Source organism: Bubalus bubalis, chromosome 1, assembly GCF_019923935.1.
Source record: "Bubalus bubalis isolate 160015118507 breed Murrah chromosome 1, NDDB_SH_1, whole genome shotgun sequence".
Taxonomy (NCBI): domain Eukaryota; kingdom Metazoa; phylum Chordata; class Mammalia; order Artiodactyla; family Bovidae; genus Bubalus; species Bubalus bubalis.
The window spans coordinates 101,744,537-101,765,909 of NC_059157.1; the positions used below are offsets into that span (position 1 = coordinate 101,744,537).

General features: G+C 40.1%; 1 protein-coding gene across 5 annotated transcripts in view; it reads left to right on the forward strand.

Annotated features, from left to right (window-relative positions):
* The window catches only part of CD96 (CD96 molecule), a 100,201-nt gene that overhangs the window by 12,625 nt on the left and 66,203 nt on the right, over positions 1-21,373 (forward strand). For all 5 annotated transcript variants that reach the window (XM_006073963.4, XM_006073964.4, XM_045165459.1 and 2 more), the window contains exons 3-5: positions 3,854-3,978; positions 16,919-17,126; positions 20,786-20,841. In XM_006073963.4, the coding sequence (XP_006074025.3) occupies positions 3,854-3,978; positions 16,919-17,126; positions 20,786-20,841 (389 nt within the window). The remainder of the gene's footprint in view (positions 1-3,853; positions 3,979-16,918; positions 17,127-20,785; positions 20,842-21,373) is intronic.

The window sequence follows — 21,373 nt, forward strand, 5'->3', positions numbered from 1 at the left end:
CTATCTTTTCTAGAGTCTTCAGTGTCTCTAGAGCTCTCTCTTCTGTTATTTTCAAAAAAAATTATATGCCATTATACTTTGTAAAATGCACTTCCTTTCCTCCTATCCCTCACTTTTATCTAAATTGCCTCTTTGCTTTCTCCTGTTGGGCCCGTCTGGTATAATTTGGATTGTACTCCCAGGGGTTTTGTCTCAGAGTGGGATTTCTCTGAAAAGTCCCCTCTGCTCTAGCACTGACAAGCCTTTTCATTTTTCCCTTGAAGGCTCTGGTAGTTTGGTGCCTACAAACTTCTTTCTCTATTTCTGCTGCTATTCTCAGATTAGTTTGCCTTTCTTTCCAGTGATTGTCTGTTGACTTTTTTCTGGAAGGTACGAGGGGTAAGTTCTTAGTTCTAAAGGCCACTGATTTTCCTGTTTCTTTTTGCACAGTTGCTTACACCACAGTGGTTTGTTGATTTGTTCCCAACTATTAATGATGTTATATTGTTATTTAGTGTTCCCATAGATATTACCTATAGTTTTACTACTCTAGTTCATCTGTTTTTATTAGGAATCTCAGGGATATTAGAGTTATGCCGCTTGTATTGCCAACTTCTCAGAATCTGGACAAACTTTACAAAAATTTACTACTTATGTGTTTGGGTAATTCACATTAAAATAGAATTAGCATATCAAGTAGATTTCATAAACTATACAAATATGTGCCTTGGTCAGTTTCTGTTTAAAATAAATGATGTAAGGAGAACAATTATAATCTCAAGAATAAAATTAAATAGTATTAATGGTGGTATGCGAATATGGCCAAAAAATTCGGTGGTGATATACATGTAGCTCCATTTGGGAGTGCTGTTATAGTAAATGCTTTTAACCATAAAAGGCAGGAATTTTGTTATTGTTGTTTTGTTCTGGTTTTTAAATTCTGAGGTTGGAGTAATATATGGTGCCGGGAGCCGGCATATTGCATATTGAGTGAGGATCTGGAATAGCTCAACCGGAATTCTATCACTGCCGGGAGCCAGCGTGAGGAACTCCGCCCATGACAAAGGTCATGAGGAAGGAGGCTCGGCATACGCAAAGGCGGGATCCAGCCTCAGGAGTCCCCCTGGAAATTCTCGAGCATCTACCCCCCAAGCCAGAGTCTGCCTACTTTCTGCTTTGTGCTTTCACCTACACCTCTGACTTTACAGGGGGCTGTCCCCCACTACCTCTCTCTGAAAAAAAGAGTTAGCTTACAGCTCCAGTTAATAATTCCTGGGTGTGACAGTGTTTCAACCTACAAACTCCTTTGGAAATCCTCTAGCCTGCCTGAATAGGTTTTTCCGGCCACATGTGATTGTTCAGAGCCTCCCAACTGTGAGAGGCAGGAGATGTTCTAAACTGCCTAAACACAGATTCCTTTGAGTAGTTAAAAGATTGATTAGAAATTGTATTGGTGAAGGGTTTTTCACTTGTTGGGCCAATGTTTGCTGCTAAGTCTCCATACTCCTTACCTACTGTGTCCTTGGCAGTGTATTGATTGATATAATGGGTGTATAGAAATGTAAAATGCAGCTTTGTCCAATGCTTTTTGGAAGGCTGGCGCCTGACTTTGGAATAATCACCTTTAGAGAAAGATAAGTTTCTTAAAATGTTAACAGGCCTCCTGGCCAGAAGATGATGTCTATCACCTGAACTTTTGCATATGATAAGTTTACAGGAAAAAAGCCTGGCTTGCTGCATGACTCTACCCCTTCCCCCATTATCCTCTATGCATAACTTAAGGTATAAAAACTACTTTGGAAAATAAAGTGCGGGCCTTGTTCACTGAAATTTGGTCTCCCCATGTCATTCTTCCCTTTAACTTCCAGCTGAGTGTCCATCTGGAGCGCGGATGTCCTCTGCGACCATTTATTTGCCTGGGCTTCTAAGACCCACTCGAGAAGGTGTCTAAGGTGGGGCACCTTCCGCTATTTGAGAGGGCGCCTGCGGCCTCCGTGGTCAGAGCTAACCTGGTGTCACGGGTTATATTGATTTTCCGCGTAAACCAAGCCACTCAGCTTCTTTTCTCCACTGAATTTTCCTACTGAGCTATCTTTATTTCAGCCGCTTTTCTTCACTGAATTTCCTCACTGAGCTATCCTTATTCTATTACTCTTTATATCTTTGATGAATAAATAATTAAATAGGTCGCCAACGCCGTCCCCGCTTCGAATACCCTGGCTCACCCGGGGCTGGACCCCGGCAATATGGAAGCAGCAATGGAGAGCAAGAAAAGCCCTGATCCAATCCTCCTGATCTAGAGGCAATAAGGATATAGGAAAATAAACAACCACTATCTGAGAATGATGCAGGGAAGATGGGCCCTAATGGAAAGGCCTGGCTTCAATTAAGAAAGCAGGAGGAGAGAGTTATCATTAAAGGGGACAACTGATATTGACAAGAGCTTGAAATGCAGAAAAACTTTAAAGGCAAACTACAACATTTGAAATAGTCCCATGTGTTTTAAAAATGTGCTGTTGATAATAAGGAGAATGTTCATACCTCATGACCTATTAATTATACTTCTGAGAATGTATCTTAAGTAGCTAAATGGTCAGAAGAAAGCTATTAGTTTAAGGATGAACCTTGCTATAAAGATTGTAATAGTTTAAATAAGTTAAAAACTGAAAAAGCATATGATTCAATACTTGAAAATTGCTAAACAAATTATGATGTATATATGTAATGTAATAGAAATTTCAACCACAGGTAGCTTAAGAATCATGCAAAATCTTTTAAGTAAAGCTATAGGTAACACTTGATGGTAAATAAAATTGCAAAGTATGAAAAAAATACTTGCACACAAACAAGATTTGTATAAATACAGGAAAAAAGAATAAGATTTTCAGGATATTAAGATGATAGAATTGTTGTCATTTATAAATTATTTTATGATATTATAGTTTACTCACAAATGTATATATATATATATGTGTGTATATAACTTTCCCCAAAAGAGAGACTATAAAACTATTTATCTCATATCACTTTAAAAATGAAAATAATTCATTAGACATTCTTCCTTGGAGTTTCCTGATGTGTTTTTCTGTGTGATTTCTTCTTTGGAGAAATATCTGTAAGCTCTAAAAAGACAATCAGGTATAAAAGCCGTGAAAAGATCAGCATATGTCAGAAGTTTGGTGAAAGGAAGGGATGAAAAGGCAGAGCACGAAGAATTTTTAGGTCAGTGAAACTATTCTATATGATATTACAAGAGTGGATATATATCAGACTTTGGTCAAAATTCATGGAATGTACAACACCAAAAGTGAGCCTTATGTAAATAAAATATGGACTTTGGGTGATGATGTGTTTGATGTAGTTTCATTGATTGTAATGAAGGCATCACTGTGGTTAGCGATGTTAATAATGGGGGAGATTGTGCATGCATGAGGGCAGGGTATATATGGAAACTGTACTTTCCACTCAATTTTGCTATGTACCTAAAACTTCTCTAAAAAAAACTGTCTACTAAAAATTTTAAAAGACAACTGAGGCCAGATTATAATGTTTTATATTCTACCTGATCCAGGAAATATGGTCTAAAGACTAATGCACCAACTTGAAGTTAAAGCAGAAGAATGTACTGAACTGTGAGTTGGATTCTGTTAAGGGAGTTTCCCTGTAGTTATTCAGTGATACACAACCCTGTGCTTCTCAGTCACCCTGTTACACCATTTATACAACGAGGACTGTAGGCGGTGGGGTCCTCTTCATAGGTATACCCTGAAGATGGTTGAATCTCTATACTAAAACTATTCTCATTTCTTGGATTAAAAATACTTTATAGACCAATCATAGATCCATGTCTTTCCCTCCTTATGTTTTGTTACAGTTGCACAAGAAGAATGGAAAAACAACCATACAATAGAAATAGAGATAAATGGGACTCTGGAAATACCATGCTTTCAAAACACTTCCTTAGAAATTTCATCTGTGCTCACCTTTACATGGCTGGTGGTAAGTGTTGCCCTTTTCAGTGAATAATGGCCATGATCTTTAAATATTAATGAAGTGAAGATGAATAACAAGTAATAATAGGGAAGGAAGAACACTGGATAAGAGACAAGCATTATGTGAAGGTTGAGTTAACGTCTGGAGGAAGGAAGGGAGGACACTATGGGATTCCTTCCAACTCAGCAAGCCCCCAGGTCTTTGAAGGCAGTGACTTAGAAAATAGTTCCTAAAGGTTAGTTTATATTTCAAGCTGTATACTCAACAATGATAACAGAAAGAAAAAAGTGTGATGGTGCCCTGGAGAGGAGCCATATCCAGCAGAAGCCCCTACTCATCCTTATTTGTTTACACACAGCACATGCAGGGGCATAGACTCCCTTTTTTCCCAGAACCCTACTACCACATCCTGGAAAATACACAACATTGCTTGGACCAGGAAACACAAACTCTTAACACATATCAAATACAAATAGAAAATGCCCATGAGAGAAGCACTATGTCTATACAAAACACCACTGCCCGGCTCCATCACGGCCACAGGTAATGACAGGCCTATGGCAGCTATGTTTTCTGACTTACAAGAATAAAACAAAACAGAAATATGGATTTTTATGTGAAATTTTCCAAGGCAAGTCAACAAAATGGCATCCAGCTATTAACCGATATATAGAGTGGATTCCTAATACTATGGTTAAATCAGTTGATAACACGAGCCTTACATAATTATAATTACCATAAACACAATTTTGAGAATCATGAAATGGGTGGGGTTATTTAAATGATCCAGAATATGACTGTATCAATTTTTCAGGTCTTCATCAAAATGAAAACACAAGATTTTAAAATTCTTACATAACTAATAAATGTCCATGAGTATAGCAGCTGATACCATCTGCAAAATACTGTACTTGCATGGTTGATCATTTATGTTACAAGTTAGTAGAGTTTTGTGGACTGTCTTGGAAACTGACCCTTCGTGTAAAAAGATTTCTCTGAGGATGTGCCAAATCCAAAATAACTGACTTTCAAGGAGACTTTAAAATATAACCTACTAATAATTTTTTATTGTCTAGATATTTTTTGGATAGTTAGTATGATCAAAAGACATTATAAAATGCCTTTCTCAAATTGTTCTAAAAGCTGCAGTGTCTGTTTATAATGCTGAAAAATGTATGCTCCCCCTTTTTATGGTTTGGTTGCTGAAATGTAAGACTTCCTGCCTGACATTATGCCCATCATTAAAAAGTCAGTTTTTCTTAACTAATGTGATACAAGGTGGTTCTTAGAAAAAAAAAAAATTGAGAATACAGATTTTCTCAAGAAGACAGAAACCTGATGTACTAAACATTACTGTAATGGAAATACAGTATCTATACCTAGTTTACATTATTAATATTTCCACCAATGGGCAAAAATTTTCCACCCTAATTATCACTAATTCGCTATCAATAGGGGTACTAATATTTAATAGTAATCAAAAAGATTAAGATTTAATAAAGCTTTACTTAGAGATTTTTGTGGACTGTTAAGTTGATTTGTAGTATCCTTTTCATATCTGAAGAGAGTCTAATCTGTTTTTCCAAGAAACTGTTAAAGTTTTCAGTCAGCTTGTATCTTTTCTGTGGCACTGAACTTCTCCAGAGCAAAAAGCTGCATTACTCATTTTAAAAATCCCTAGATCTAGTATATTGCCTTGACTATCAATTCAGTTCATTTCAGTTCAGTCGCTCAGTTGTGTCCGACTCTTTGCAACCCCGTGAATCACAGCATGCCAGAACTGTCCATCACCAACTCCCGGAGTTCACTCAGACTCACGTCCATCGAGCCAGTGATGCCATCCAGCCATCTCTTCCTCTGTTGTCCCCTTCTCCTCCTGCCCCCAATCCCTCCCAGCATCAGAGTCTTTTCCAATGAGTCAACTCTTCGCATGAGGTGGCCAAAGTACTGGAGTTTCAGCTTTAGCATTATTCCTTCTAAAGAAATCCCAGGGCTGATCTCCTTTAGAATGGACTGGTTGGATCTCCTTGCAGTCCAAGGAACCCTCAAGAGTCTTCTCCAACACCACAGTTCAAAAGCATCAATTCTTCAGCGCTCAGCTTTCTTTACAGTCCAACTCTCACATCCATACATGACCACTGGAAAAACCATAGCCTTGACTAGATGGACCTTTGTTGGCAAAGTAATATCTCTGCTTTTCAATATGCTATCTAGGTTGGCCATAACTTTTCTTCCAAGGAGTAAGCGTCTTTTAACTTCATGGCTGTAGTCACCATCCACAGTGATTTTGGAGCCAAAAAAAATAAAGTCTGACACTGTTTCCACTATTTCCCCATCTATTTCCCATGAAGTGATGGGACCAGATGCCATGATCTTATTTTTCTTTTTTTCACTAGTTTGTTGTATTTTTAGATTATACATATAAGTAATATTATAAAGCATGTGTCTTTTTCTTGACTTATTTCACTTGACTTATTTCACTTATTTCATTATGCCATGATCTTAGTTTTCTGAATGTTGACCTTTAAGTCAACCTTATCACTCTCCACTTTCACCTTCATCAAGAGGCTCCTTAGTTCCTCTTCACTTTCTGCCATAAGGGTGGTGTCATCTGCATATCTGAGGTTATTGATATTTCTCCCAGCAATCTTGATTCCAGCCTGTGCTTCTGCCAGCCCAGCGTTTCTTCTCATGATGTACTCTGAGGCACTCTGCTGCTGCTCAGTCGCTTCAGTCATGTCTGACTCTGTGCGACCTCATAGAGGGCAGCCTACCAGGCTCCCTGGTCCCTGGGATTCTCCAGACAAGAACACTGGAGTGGGTTGCCATTTCCTTCTCCAATGCATGAAAGTGAAAAGTGAAAGTGAAGTCGCTCAGTCGTGTCCAACTCTTAGCGACCCCATGGACTGCAGCCTACTAGGCTCCTCCTTCCATGGGATTTTCCAGGCAAGAGTACTGGAGTGGGGTGCCATTGCCTTCTCCGAGGCACTCAGTAAATATCTAATAAATAATTGAATGGATTTGTTTCATTTCTCTTTGTCCTCTCCCTTCATAGTCCTATTTGTTGGCTTCCTATTAAATGGGTGATCACTAAACCTCATGCTGGCTGTGGGATTAGTTAATGAGAAGCTCATTATCAATGACTAGATAACTAATAAGACATCCTCTAACAGTTGTCTTCAAAGAAACTAAGAAGGCTCTGTAAACATTATCTTTGAATCCTGCCAAGACATCTGAGATAAATAAGGGATGGAGAGATTGCATCTAAGGTCATAGTGAGAGAGTGAGTCCTAAACTTCTACTGAAACCTCTGGCCGTGCTCTCACTTTAAAGAATGCATCATAATTGAGACAACTTGAGGAATCTTTTTGAAAGAAACTTCTTTTCAAAGGGAACATTGTATTGGCAAATATGCTGATTAAATTCCAACTGTGCATTCCCCTTTTAAATGTCGAAATCTTTTTGCTCCTTTGATTTACATTCGTCCTCCACCCTACCAGCGCTGTGGGATTCAGCAAGTCTGAGATGAAATCATCTAATCTCCCATTATTAAGGAATAAACTACAGCTCTTTATGTCATGACTGTTATAAGTCTGCAGAGGATATAAATATCCCCTCAATCCATATTTTAGTACTTTAGTCTCTTGTTAAGCCAGCAGTAATAATCATAATGATCACCAATCATTCTTACAGATATGATATAATGTGACTTTTAGAAAAGGTTACAAAGAGATGATGAAGATGAGCTCAGGAGGGTAGAAACCCAGTATATCGGTGTATTGAACTCAGTAACTCTGGGGAGCTGCAGAATGTTCCCCACTTCAAGAGGTGCGTTAAACCCTGGAAACAATTTGACAAATTAAAATTAGTTTAATCTAGGTCACTGGAAAACAAACGCCATGCTCTGTATGTGGAATTTTATAAAATCTAATTCAGTTAATGACCTTCACGGGAAAGGTAATTATTGGGATTTTCAGTTATCATAAAAATATTATTGACTGTGCTTCCCTGATTCCATGCTGAGACTGTGTGAAATGTGTCCATGGAACAGATTCCTTGCATTCTGGAATTTTGCATTCCAGGATCACGACTACACTGAAGTAGAAAGGCATCTGGTGCAAACTGTGTATCTGACATTTCTGTAGCACAAGAGGTAACCAAGTGAGCACAGAGGATGTCAGTTGAGGGTCTGTGTGCATGATGTGATGACGAAAAAGTCATAGAATGTGTATTTTTAGATGGAATGCAGTTTGAAAAGGACAAATGATATTCTTCCCAGTTTATGTCCTGGGGCGTGAGCTTGCAGTCATCAGGGAAATTCTGCAGGGTTATTCTGGGAGCTTCTGAATTCCCTCTAATGTTCTGTGTTCATCCCAAACTATTGTCCTGATTTCCCACAGCATAAATTTCAGTTCAGTCGAACAAACATATGTGAATCTGTTTTAAGTGCTAGGTCCTACAGGGATAGGAACCTGTATTGGACATGTTTCCTACCATGAAATACAACTTTAATAAAAATGTAAAACAGCAACATGGAGGGAAAATAGTTTGATTCTGACTAAGTGGACCTGGAAAAACCTCTTAGGTTATTTTTGAGCTGGATAATTAAAGCCGACAAGCAGCAGACATGTATTTCACCAAGACCCTGGGACCTGTGAGCACAGGTTGGCAGCACCCACTTCGTCAGGGTGGGAGAGATGTTGAGGGATGGTTGTTCCCAAACTTGATGGATAAAGAGAAACCCATGACTCTTCTCTTTAAAATCAGGAAAAGAAATTGAGAAACATATCAAACAGTTCAATACTAATGATAAAGGCATACAACTAGAATCTAGATGCTTATTTCTTTAAAGTTTTCTCTATAAATGTATCTTTTCTGTACTCTCTTCTTTATTATTTGTAATATTTTACATGTAAATGAAAATCAAAATGGGCTTCCCAGGTGGCACTAGTAAGTGCCACCTGCCAATGCAGGAAACATAAGAGATGTGGGTTCGATCCCTGGGTCAGGAAGATCCCCTGGAGGAGGGCATGGCAACCCACTCCAGTATTTTTGCCTGGAGAATCCCTTGGATAGAGGAGCCTGGCGGGCCACAGTCTATGAGGTCACAAGAGTCGGACATGACTGAAGCGACGGTACGCACACACTGTAAACAATATTGGTCTTCCATGCCTATGGGAAGCCTAGCTATTCAGAAAAAATGGCTGTCACCTTCTATCTGATGGCAGCTGACCCTAGCTACCTTCACCATAATCAAAACTGAAGTGTTAGCCAACCTGCAAAATGTTGACAGCCAATTGTGTTGATTGGAAAAAATATTGTTGTGGATTTCTATAAAATGGACATGGGGAGCTTTGCAAGCAGCCTGCTTTGATAGCACTGACTGGATGGGGAATAAATGGAGCAAAGTGAAGATAAGAAACAGTTAGGAGATAAAGAAGTATCAGTCGATGCAGTTCACAGAATTTACCGAATGGGCTCTATACACTCAGCACCTGCCTGGTGCTGTGGCCCTACTGCCTGCCCTGACATGGAGCTCAGGGCAGCCCAGCGATGAGGTAGCCTCACTAAATCCAACCGTACAGTGGTCTCTTTTCTGCACTGAAAATTCTGATTCCAGTACTAAAATAGGAACCCTTCTGCAAATTATCTTAGGGTTTATCAGGTCATTAAGAGACATTGAGGAGAAGTTTTCCATGATTCAATATGACCCCTCCCAGCCCTCATCATGCTAATTATTTTATCCAACTCCTGTTTATTATTTCCTTATGTACTTATTTTCCTTCTATGGATCCTGATTTTTTTTGTTTTCCTTGTGAATTTGTTCTTCTCCTCAAACAGACTCTCAGCAGAAATGTCAAGGACTGTCGGTTCTACAGACTTTTTGAGGCTCTAGGAAGCAAAGTCATTAACAGCATGGCTTTTAGAGGGAGATTGTTGCATTCAAATCCTGTTTTCAAATCTGCATTTGCTAGCAGTGTGACCTAAGAGCTAGGATTAGGGTGAAGTGAGTAGGGCCTTCACCTTGGCTGCAAAATTTAAGGAAGTTCCCCCAAGAAACCAGTAATCACAATACTTTCAAGCATCAAAATTTATGGAAAATGCATGATAAACAAAATGCCAAATTTTTAAATAAAGGCACGATGTCTTCTGTTTGTTATGAGACCCTGCTATGCTCTTCAAGGAACAGGATTTTTCTCAATCAGCCTGTGGTTCCTGGGTCTTTGTGGCATGGTGCCCCCTTAGGGCCACAGGCATGAGGGTTGACAAGGACAGGAGAAAAGATTGAACAATGCATGACTTTATGAAATCAGTTTTCAAATGTTAAACTGTAGAGTTTTTATTAACTTTTTCCACTGTTAAATATGTCAAAATATGGGAGGATATTTTGCTAAGTGCACGTAAGGACACATATTTTTCCTTTTGTCTCAGAATTCTATACAGCCTTGGATATGTTGCCCAGCCTGATTTTAGTTCTGTCATCCACAAAAAGGGATAATTATATAATGCAATTATAATTTTATTGTAATTATATAATTATAGTACCAGCCCCATGGTGGTGTTGTGAGGTGGTGATTAACTTAACACAGTACCTATGCTCAATACATATTAAAAAGTAATTTTTTAAGAGTTCATTTTAGTACTCTCCATAATTCTTTAATATAACCATGCAGAGAGTAAATACTCATGAATTCACAGCAAGCTGATCCAGTTCAGGTTGTAAGACAGTGATTTAGTATTAATTGAACATTTGTTCAGTGTTAGGACTCATGTAGGTATATCCTATACACTAGCTAATTACATCTACATTCCTCATTCTATTGTAAGGGTCCGTCAAGTTGTAAATTTCATGAAGTTTTAGAAATATTTATTAATATTTTAGGGATTCCCAGGTGGCACAGTGGTAAAGAATCCATCTGCCAATGAAGGAGACAGGAGTTCGAACCCTGGGTCAGGAAGGTCCCCTAGAGGAGAAAATGGCAACCCATTCCAGTGTTCTTGCCTGGAAAATCCCATGGACAGAAGAGCCTGGTGGACTATAAACCACAAAGAGTCAATTATAGGTCACAAAGAGTCAGACATGACTAAGCACTCACACACATTAGTATTTTAAAAAATATCAAAAGAAAAGAAAAACAGCCAAGAACAAAGATTCTGTGCAAGATCACCTACCAGTCTTTCTTGCAGAAAAAATACCCTAGAATCATTCTTATCAGGTGGGAGTTGTGTATTCTGGGACACCTGTCACCAAAGATAGGTCAGTTCAGTTCAGTTTTGTGTCCAACTCTTTGTGACCCCATGAACTGCAGCACACCAGGCTTCCCTGTCCATCACCAACTCCCAGAGCTTACTCAAACTCATGTCCATCGAGTTGACGATACCATCCAACCATCTCATCCTTTCTGTCCCCTTCTCTGCCTTCAATCTTTCGCAGCATCATGGTCTTTTCAAATCAGTCAGTTCTTCACATTAGGTGGCCAAAGTATTGGAGTTTCAGCTTCAGCATCAGTCCTTCCAATGAATATTCAGGACTGATTTCCTTTAGGATGGACTGGTTGGATGTCCTTACAGTCCAAGGGACTCTCAAGAGTCTTCTCCAATACCACAGTTCAAAAGCATCGATTCTTCAGTGCTCAGCTTTCTTTATAGGCCAACTCTCACATCCATATATGACTACTGGAAAAACCACAGCTTTGACTAGATGGACCTTTGTTGGCAAAGTATTGTATGCTGTCTAGGTTGGTCATAGCTTTTCTTCCAAGGAGCAAGCCTCTTTTAATTTCATGGCTGCAGTCAGCATCTGCAGTGATTTTGGAGCCCCCAAAAATAAAGTCTGTCACTGTTTCCATTGTTTCCCCATCTATTTGCCATGAAGTGATGAGACCCGATGCCATGATCTTAGGTTTCTGAATGCTGAGTTTTTCACTCTGCTCTTTCCCTTTCATCAAGAGGCTCTTTAGTTCTTCACTTTCTGCCATAAGAGTGGTGTCATCTGCATATCTGAGGTTATTGATATATCTTGGCAATCTTGATTCCAGCTTGTGTGTGCTTCATCCAGTCCTGCATTTCTCATGATGTACTCTGCATATAAGTTAAATAAGCAGGGTGACAATATACAGCCTTGACGTACTCATTTACCGATTTGGAACCAGTCTGTTGTTTCATGTCTAGTTCTAATTGTTGCTTCTTGATCTGCATACAGATTTCTCAGGAGGCAGGTCAGGTGGTCTGGTATTCCCATCTCTTTCAGAATTTTCCACAGTTTGTTGTAATCCACACAAAGGCTTTGGTATAGTCAATACAGCAGAAATAGATGTTTCTCTGGAACTCTCTTGCTTTTTCGGTGATCCAATGGATGTTGGCAATTTAACCTCTGGTTCCTCTTTTCTAAATCCCCTTTTCTAAATCCAGCTTGAACATCTGGAAGTTCACGGTTCACGTCCTATTGAAGCCTGGCTTGGAGAATTTTGAGCAGTACTTTGCTAGTGTGTGCTGCTGCTGCTGCTAAGTCGCTACAGTCGTGTCTGACTCTGTGCAACCCCATAGATGGCAGCCCACCAGGTTCCCCTGTCCCTGGGATCCTCCAGGCAAGAACACTGGAGTGGGTTGCCATTGCCTTCTCCAATGCATGAAAGTGGAAAGTGAAAGTGAAGTCACTCAGTCGTGTCCGACTCTTAGCGACCCCATGGACTGCAGCTTACCAGGCTCCTCCATCCACGGGATTTTCCAGGCAAGAGTACTGGAGTGGGGCGCCATCACCTTCTCCTGCTAGTATGTGAGATAAGTGCAACTGTGCGGTAGTTTGAACATTCTTTGGCATTGCCTTTCTTTGGGATTGGAATGAAAACTGATCTTTTCTAGTCCTGTGGCCACTGCTGAGTTTTCCAAATTTGCTGGAATATTGAGTACAGCACTTTCACAGCATCATTTTTTAGGATTTGAAATAGCTAAAGGTAGGTCAATATATCAATAAAGGCTCCTTTCAATCAGCAACCTGTCCACACCTCCAGGATCTCCCATTTATATAAAAACCTCTGGCTTCCTGGAATTTCTTTTAAATTTTTCATTCTAGATAATCCACAAAATTGTTTTATTTGTATTGTGATGGTTTGGATTTATTAAGATGTAATGTCTCAGAGATTTTTTTGTCTCTTTCTTGGTGCTGTGACTTAAGTATCTTCTCTCTATGACATTTGAGCAAGTTACATAATCTTGGTTTATTCCAGATTGTTTTAAGGATTAAACAAGACTTAAAAGAACTTGGCAAAGCACCTAAAAGTAGGTGCTAAATAAACTTAAGCTGTGACTAATAATGTTAAGGTTTAGTTATGGTCATAGTAATAGTATTTAGTAGTAATACTAAATAGTAATAGTATTAGTAATAGTAATTTAGTTGTGGTTACAATAATAGTATTGTCTCTCCTTCTCCCAGAACTAGACATTTCATTGTTTGCCTGCGTTTTGTCACCTCTCTTCCCATTTGCTCCATGAAAGCAGGTGCTCACATCCAGGTTCTTGCCCCATCCCCTTTATATCTGGGGCCTCTACAGTCTCTCAGGATCTCCTGATGTTATAGGTTACAGGGACACTTTGCAACCAAATCCATCTTTCCCAATGAAGGGACAAATCCTTCCTCTATAACAGTCGAACTCCCGAAAAACAAGCAAAAAAAACTAAGCCTGATTTCTTTAAAAAATATCTTTTCTCCATCAGTTAAACTACTTCGGCCAGTCACTCCCAGATACACAATAAGTAAAAAGCCGTATTCTCACCAGTCTCCAACCTCAGCCTCTGACCACGTATCTTCCCACAACAAAGTGACAGTTGGAAACTTTCCAAATGGCAAGGCATTTACTAAAAGATCAAGCATTTTGAACTTCTGGTTCTCACAAAAACAGTCCCTTGCATAAAACAAGAACCGTGAAATAGCTTGTACTGAAGGACCTGCAGAGAGAGCCTGCTTCCTTAATTATAGTAAGTTCCCTACATATGAACAAGTTCCATTCTGAGAGTGTTTTCGTTAAGTCCAATTTGTGAGTCCAGCAAAGTTAACCTAGGTACCCAACTAACACAATCAACTATACAGTACCGTACTGTAACTTTTCACACACATTAAAAAAAAAAAAAATTTCAATCTTACAGGACAGCACCTTGATAAGTGCAGCAGTACAATGCAACAGCTGGCACACAGGGGCTGGCATCAAGTGAACAGCCAAGAAGAGTTACTGACTGGAGAAGGGAGTAGAGGGGGGAGATGACAGACCTGAAGGATTGTCAGCAATAGGAGATGGAGAGAAAGCTGCAGTTTCACTCACGCTTGACGATGGTACAGTTTCTCATTCTTGGCTGGATTCAATTCTATGTACCCTCTTGAAAAAATGATCCAGTGATGTCTGGGTAGCAGCTCTTTTTTTCCTGATCATAGATGACACGATAGCCCTGGATTGCATTCTAAATGACCGCTGCAGCCTTTGCATACTGTTCTACCTTTGGGTCCTGTGCCTCAAAAGCTAACAGTGCCACCTCAAATAAAGAACGTCCCCTTGCTGTGTCCCATGTCATGAATCTCTTTGGCTCTTTGGTTTCTTCTTCTTCCTCTGGTCTCTCTTTGTTCTCTCTTTGGGCCTCCAGTTCCATCAGGTCTTCACTAGTAAGTTACACAAAGTAAGTGCACAAAAGCACTACCCCTTGTAGAGAATGCATGCACATGACAATGTACACCAGACACGTGAACTAATTTACATGATTAAACATGCAAACACATGTTCCCATCTTTGAAAGTTCACAGCACAAATGTTCATATATAGGGGATTTATGTACTGGCCTCCAGATCACAGAGGCTGAGTGAAACGCCTTCCTGTTTCTTCTGCTGTCACCACCCAATAGTTAGGGCCCCTTTTGGAGCTCCTTCTCCAGAACATAATCGGAGGCCCCTGTCTCCCTTTAATTTTCTGTACTCTTTCTTGTTAGGAATACAGCAACCCAAAGTATTAGGTCCATCTTTATGTGGGTATGTACTTTGCTTCAGGAGTAATTCTGTGATTCTCTGCAGGCAGTACTATCTGTCTATTTGCAGGTAAAGCTGTTACCAAGAAAAATGGTGCCTTATGTAAGAGTTTCTACTAAGTGTATTCTGGAAATACCTATACAAACCATAAAAGAAGTCTGTCTTCCTGTTTACACTTCCTGTTCTGCCCCCAGCTCATACTTGAATTCTCTCTCTCACCTAGCTTCCTTTCTTCTATACAGAATCTAATTTTTTGAACTAGAGATTCCAAGTCACAGACCTTTGTTTTCATTGTTTCATGACTTCTTTCCCATCTAATGCGTCCCTGTTCAGCTTTCACCTTTTCAGTTCCTTGCATTTTCCACCAGCCCCTACAAATAATGATTCATCTATTGTTTGGCATTAGACCAGTGGTTCTCAGCCCTGGCTTCTCCAAGGACCTTTTTATTTTTTTATTTTATTTTTTTTTATTTTTTTATTTTATTTTTTAACTTTACAATATTGTATTGGTTTTGCCATATATCAACATGAATCCACCACAGGTATACATGTGTTCCCCGTCCTGAACCCTCCTCCCTCCTCCCTCCCCGTACCATCCCTCTGGGTCGTCCCCGTGCACCAGCCCCAAGCATCCAGTATGGTGCATCGAACCTGGACTGGCGACTCGTTTCATATATGATATTATACATGTTTCAATGCCATTCTCCCAAATCATCCCACCATCTCCCTCTCCCACAGAGTCCAAAAGACTGTTCTATACATCAGTGTCTCTTTTGCTGTCTCGTATACAGGGTTATTGTTACCATCTTTCTAAATTCCATATATATGCGTTAGTATACTGTATTGGTGTTTTTCTTTCTGGCTTACTTCACTCTGTATAATAGGCTCCAGATTCATCCACCTCCTTTTTAAAAAAGTGCCCTGGGATGAGGTTTATCCCAAAACAACTGCACTAGAATCTCCAGAGAAGAAGCTGTGCATCAGAATGTGTTCAAAGCACTCAGGTGAAAATGCTGAGTTATAAAGGAGTATAAATATAAGGTCATAACCTTCCTCGACATTTATGCCCCTCAAGAGTCCCTTCCTCATTAGACCCTTAGTCAGCACATGTACTGACACTGACCAACACTGTGACACCTTGTCCATGAAATTCAGGGTAAGGCAAGAATGATGGGAGCATTTTTCATAGACCTATAAAAGAATATGGACTAGAGGAACCAAGTACTCCAGTTAAACTCTGATCTCCAAATTCAGATTAGCATTTACAGCCTAATCTTTATGTGTCCTCTTTGAAGGTCACAGGTACAGAAATAAGAGCAGAGGCTAGAAGATGCCAAAGGGCACAGTATTTAAGGAGGCGCCCCCTTTCAGTGCCCTTCCTGCACTTATAAGACCCTGAGAGTGAGTGCCTCCTTAACCTTTGCATTTTAGGAGTCTCTCTTTACCTCATCCTAGTCCTCATTCCAAGTGGAGCTAAAGTGAGAGCTTTTCTAAAGGAATACTGGGAAGAAAGAATGATTGTAATCATCCACTTCAGTGAAAATTTAATGAATAAAACTGATACAGCCCCCTGAAAATATCCTAGCATTATGATTTCAGAAATTGAAATGAGAATTATGACCTGACATTAATTCCCAGGGCTGTACCCTCCCCCAAATCCCACTGTCAATAGGCAGCTCATGGAAGGTGATGAAGGAGAAGTTTTAATCAGAAGAGCAGCAATTTCTATTCGTGTTAGGAGAGAATGACAGTATATTTAAATTGAAAGTTGAGTGTAATGATACTTTCTCTAGTAACATACTCAATATCTCTTAATTTCAATTCTTCATTTATCATCTTCATTGTCACAAAGTACAACTGGATTACTCCGTGTGAAATGCCTAGTCCAGAGCTGGCACAATTGAGCGCTCAAAGCTGGTAACCATTTTGTCTCATCAGGAGGATAATGGAACTCAGGAAACACTTACCACTCGAGGTCACCCCATCAGCAATTCTGCGTTATTTAAAGACAGAGTCCGGATAGGTACAGACTACGGGCTCTACCTCTCTCCAGTCCAAATCCATGATGATGGCCGGAAGTTCTCTTGCCACATTGTAGTCAGGCCTGACAGAGTCTTGAGGAGCTCCACCACAGTCAAGGTTTTTGGTAAGAGTTTCTGTTCTCTGGAGTCCCTGCCATGCTCCTGTTACTGTCTCCAGATTCTTCCCCCACCAAAGATGAAACACTCTGTTAGCTAGAGAGCAGCCACTCAAGAGTCTCTATTCTCGAGTTCTCTTTGTCTTGACACTTGTCATTCATGTTGGGGGTGGGGACGAGGGAAGGAAGCTAAAGAATGATGATTCAGCTGCCATAGATCATCAGTTTCCTGGTGACCACTAACCACTACCTTACAAGCACTACCATATGGTTTTCCATATGACCACTACTTTATGGTTTTAACATCTCCTGAGAATACGGGAAGTCTCTTTCATTATAACTGCCAAAATCTAATTGCTTAGTTTTCTAGTTGTATTAGTTGCTTGCTGGAGCAAGGTGGAATAAGGCCAGAGTGAGAAAAGCTGTGTGTGTCACTCACAGCTCCAAAGAAACTCTGCAGGAGTCCTCTCGCCCCCACCAAGGCCAGCTAGGGTGAGAGACTGTCCAGCTCCTCCAGCAAAGGAACCTGCAGGGCTGGCCCTCTGACCCTGCATTTGCAGGAGAGTGGGGCTTAGCTGAAATATCCACTGTGGCCTCAGACTGCCGAGACTCTGCAGGTTGCAAATTTAAGGGAAATGGGAAAATTCTGTTTTGTTCAGTGATGCAAGGAAATATTAATGAATAGAAACTTGTTGGCTTTAGATATTTTTCATTTTTGTGACCAAGAACTGTTTCTCAAAACACCATTTTTCTGTTATTTTTATTTTTTGAATTTAATTTTTATTAAAGCATCATTTTTAAATGAAGGCCAAGAGGAAAGCAGTGATGTGGATGAGCAATTCATTGTTTTTGAAAATGAGGTAAAAGAGAAAATAATTCACAAAACCTAAGAGCAGGGACTGGTAGATTTTTTTCTCAGTTAACCGAATGATAGGATAAGTGAAAAATCTTTGTTTTTATCTAGAATCTTATTGAATTACTACTAGAGATCACATAATCCAGTATTTTAAAGGAAATGAAAACCCTTTAGTTCATAAATAAGGAAATAGCTGCAGCCAAAATGTATTTAGTTTGAAGTCTCTTGCCGATAGCTTTTCCTATGTCTTTCTTTGACTCGCACTGTCTTTCTCTTGCCTTCCTTCCCTTGCTCCTTCCTTACCTCTGTCTTTCTCTGTCTCGCCTCTGGGATGGGTTAGGAAAGGATCAATTGCCCCCGTGATCAGGTTCCCTATGGGACAGTGTCCTGTGATGAGTTGGAAAGACTGTTCATCTCTTTGATTGATAACACCATTCTCTCATTTATGGGGTGTGACTGTCTTAGCCCAAACACGAGACTGATTCATCTGGCCTCACTATTGGCAAATCGATGGAGGCAGTCATCCAGGATGTGAAAAGAAATAATTCTGTGTTAGGCAAACTGTGTCCCATTTGACCAAGAATTTTTGTCCCATAACTCGATCTAATTGCCCTGTCAACATTTAAACCATGTCCTGTATCTCTTTGCTGCATTAAAGTATCTTCATCTTGGTCTAGAATGCTTTTCACTCTTTTCCATCTCATCCTTATGCCCCTCCACATCTCTCTGCCTCTATATTTTTGTTTGCTTCTTCTTTGAACTCCTTTCAGTGGATACTTAAAAATACAAGACACTGCTGACTTGTTCAAATAACTAGACTTTTCTGCTTTCTGATTTTCTCCTTTAGCAAATGAGCCAGATAGGTTGTGTTTGGACAGTCTTATCCAGTCTTTAATCTATTTGGGGTGTCACCCAAGTGTATATCATAGTGATCCTGGCACAGAGTTATACTGCATATCTTATTCAGGACCTACTCTGCGTCCCCAGGTGATTCCTCAAATAGAATAAGCCAAAAATAAAAACACGAAAACCTTGATATAAATACTCATATGTGTCACTGAGCCATTCTACATGCCCTTCATCCAGTTTATTTCTTCTTCCTGAACACCTTTGTTCTCTACCAAACCATAAACCGGAAGCTTCTCCTCTGCCACTTCCTGGATCCCCCTCGCTAGTCTCCTATGACTTGACTTTCCTTATGGGGAGTCCCCTGCCATCACAAGTTTGTTCTCCCACAATCTTGATTCCCCCCGAATAATCTGTCTCTATCACCCCTGCAACTTTTAGTATACTTGTTCCTGCTTTCAGGCCCTTCATTCTACCAGCATTTGTTGCTAATAAGAGGTCAGAAATAGGCCTCCTCCCTTACTATTGTATCTTGGTTTGGGTTCCCCTAAAAGAAAACTTTGAGACAAGGATTTGAATTAGTTTATTAGAGAGATAATCCTAGGAAATATAGGAGTGGGAAAAATATGTCAAGGAAGGGAAGGAAGATAATAAAATGTACATAATCAAGCCAGTTAGCGATATGGGCTTAGAGCTCACTCCCACTGGGACATCATGGAAGAACACGCATCAGAGTTATCCACGACAAAGGCTAGGAAGCCAGGGCATTATCCACAACTCCCCACCTACTACCACCATTAACCCTCTGGGACTTCCAGTCTGCCCTGTTTGTGGACTGAGTTGTGTCCATAACCCCAGTAAATCTTCAGGAGAGAGTCATAGGTGTGCCCAGCAAGAGGCTGTATGGATGGAGCAGAAGCTAAGTGGATGTAGCAGACACTGATGGTAGCCGTGACAAGGGTCTTAATATTTTATCCACTGGTTCATAGAGGACTATGTCTGTTATACTCAACTTATCTTGAGGCTACTTCAGTTCAGCATGATGTTCTCAATGTCTGTTTTATGCTGTGCACTATCAATGCTATAGATGGAGAGATGAATAAAGCATTCTGGCTTTAGGAACTTACAGTTTAGCAGAACAACAAAATCAGTGAAATAGTCCCTGATCTTTTATGATGCCAAGCAACTAAATAAGAACCAGGTGTTTTCCCAGTTCCTTCAGGGGCCTTAACTTATGCTTTATTTCTAGACCTGTGGGCACATAGAGTGTTCCTCTCTTTTCTCTGCCCACTGCCTGTCTCCTCCCCTCCCTCACATTCCTGCTTTCACCTGCTCCTCTTGTTGTAGTTTAGTTGCTAAGTCATGCCCAACCATTTCACAACCCCACAGACTGTAGCCTACCAGGTTTCTCTGTCTGTAGGATTTCCCAGGCAAGGATACTGGAGTGGATTGCCGTTTCCTTCTCCAGGAAATCTTCCTGACTCAGGGATCAAACCCTCATCTCCTGCATTGACAGGTGGATTCTTTACCACTAAGCCACCTGGGAAAGCCCTTTTCACCTGACTCACCCATAATCATCTTTAAAGCATCAAATGTCCCCTCTTCCAAAAGCATCCTCTTATTCCCCAAGATTGGGTTAGAAGCTTCTCTTAAAAGCTTTCTTCAAATCCTACATGTCCCTAAAAACAGTTCTTATATCAATTCTAATTTCTAGTTTTTGTACATGCATTTTCCATGTAAATGTAAATTTCTCAATGAATATGATGTGTCTACCTTTGTTTCCTTGGCATCTAATATACTGCTGGAACACAGTGGGAGATTAATAAATATCTGATGAGTTATGAATTTTTCACACACATGTGCACACGTGTGTGTGCGTGCGCGCACACACACACACACACACACACTAGTGACCAGGCAGGGTATCATTCAGGACCACTAACTAACTGTTTTATTTGCCTTTAAGCTAAGCCGGAAATCCCCATGATTGTGGAAAATAACTCCATGGATGTCATTGGAGAGGTGAGTCACATTAAAGCCTTTGAAAACTGACAGTATAATATGTCAAGGTGTGTTCATTTGCCTCATTGCTCAGAATGTTTTCTCAAAGGACCTTAATCCAATTAATCTCTGATAGGAATAAAGGTAAGCTAATTTGATTGGTCAAGGCTGTATATTGTCACCCTGCTTATTTAACTTATATGCAGAGTATCATGAGAAATGCTGGGCTGGAAGAAGCACAAGCTGGAATCAAGATTGCCGAGAGAAATATCAATAACCTCAGATATGTAGATGACACCACCCTTATGGCAGAAAGTGAAGAAGAACTAGAGAGCCTCTTGATGAAAGTGAAAGAGGAGAGTGAAAAAGTTGGAGCTCAACATTCAGAAAATGAAGATCATGGCATCTGGTCCCATCACTTCCTGACAAATAGATGGGGAAACAGTGGAAATGGTGGCAGACTTTATTTTGGGGGGGGGGCTCCAAAATCACTGCAGATGGTGGTTGCAGCCATGAAATTAAAAGACACTTACTCCTTGGAAGGAAAGTTATG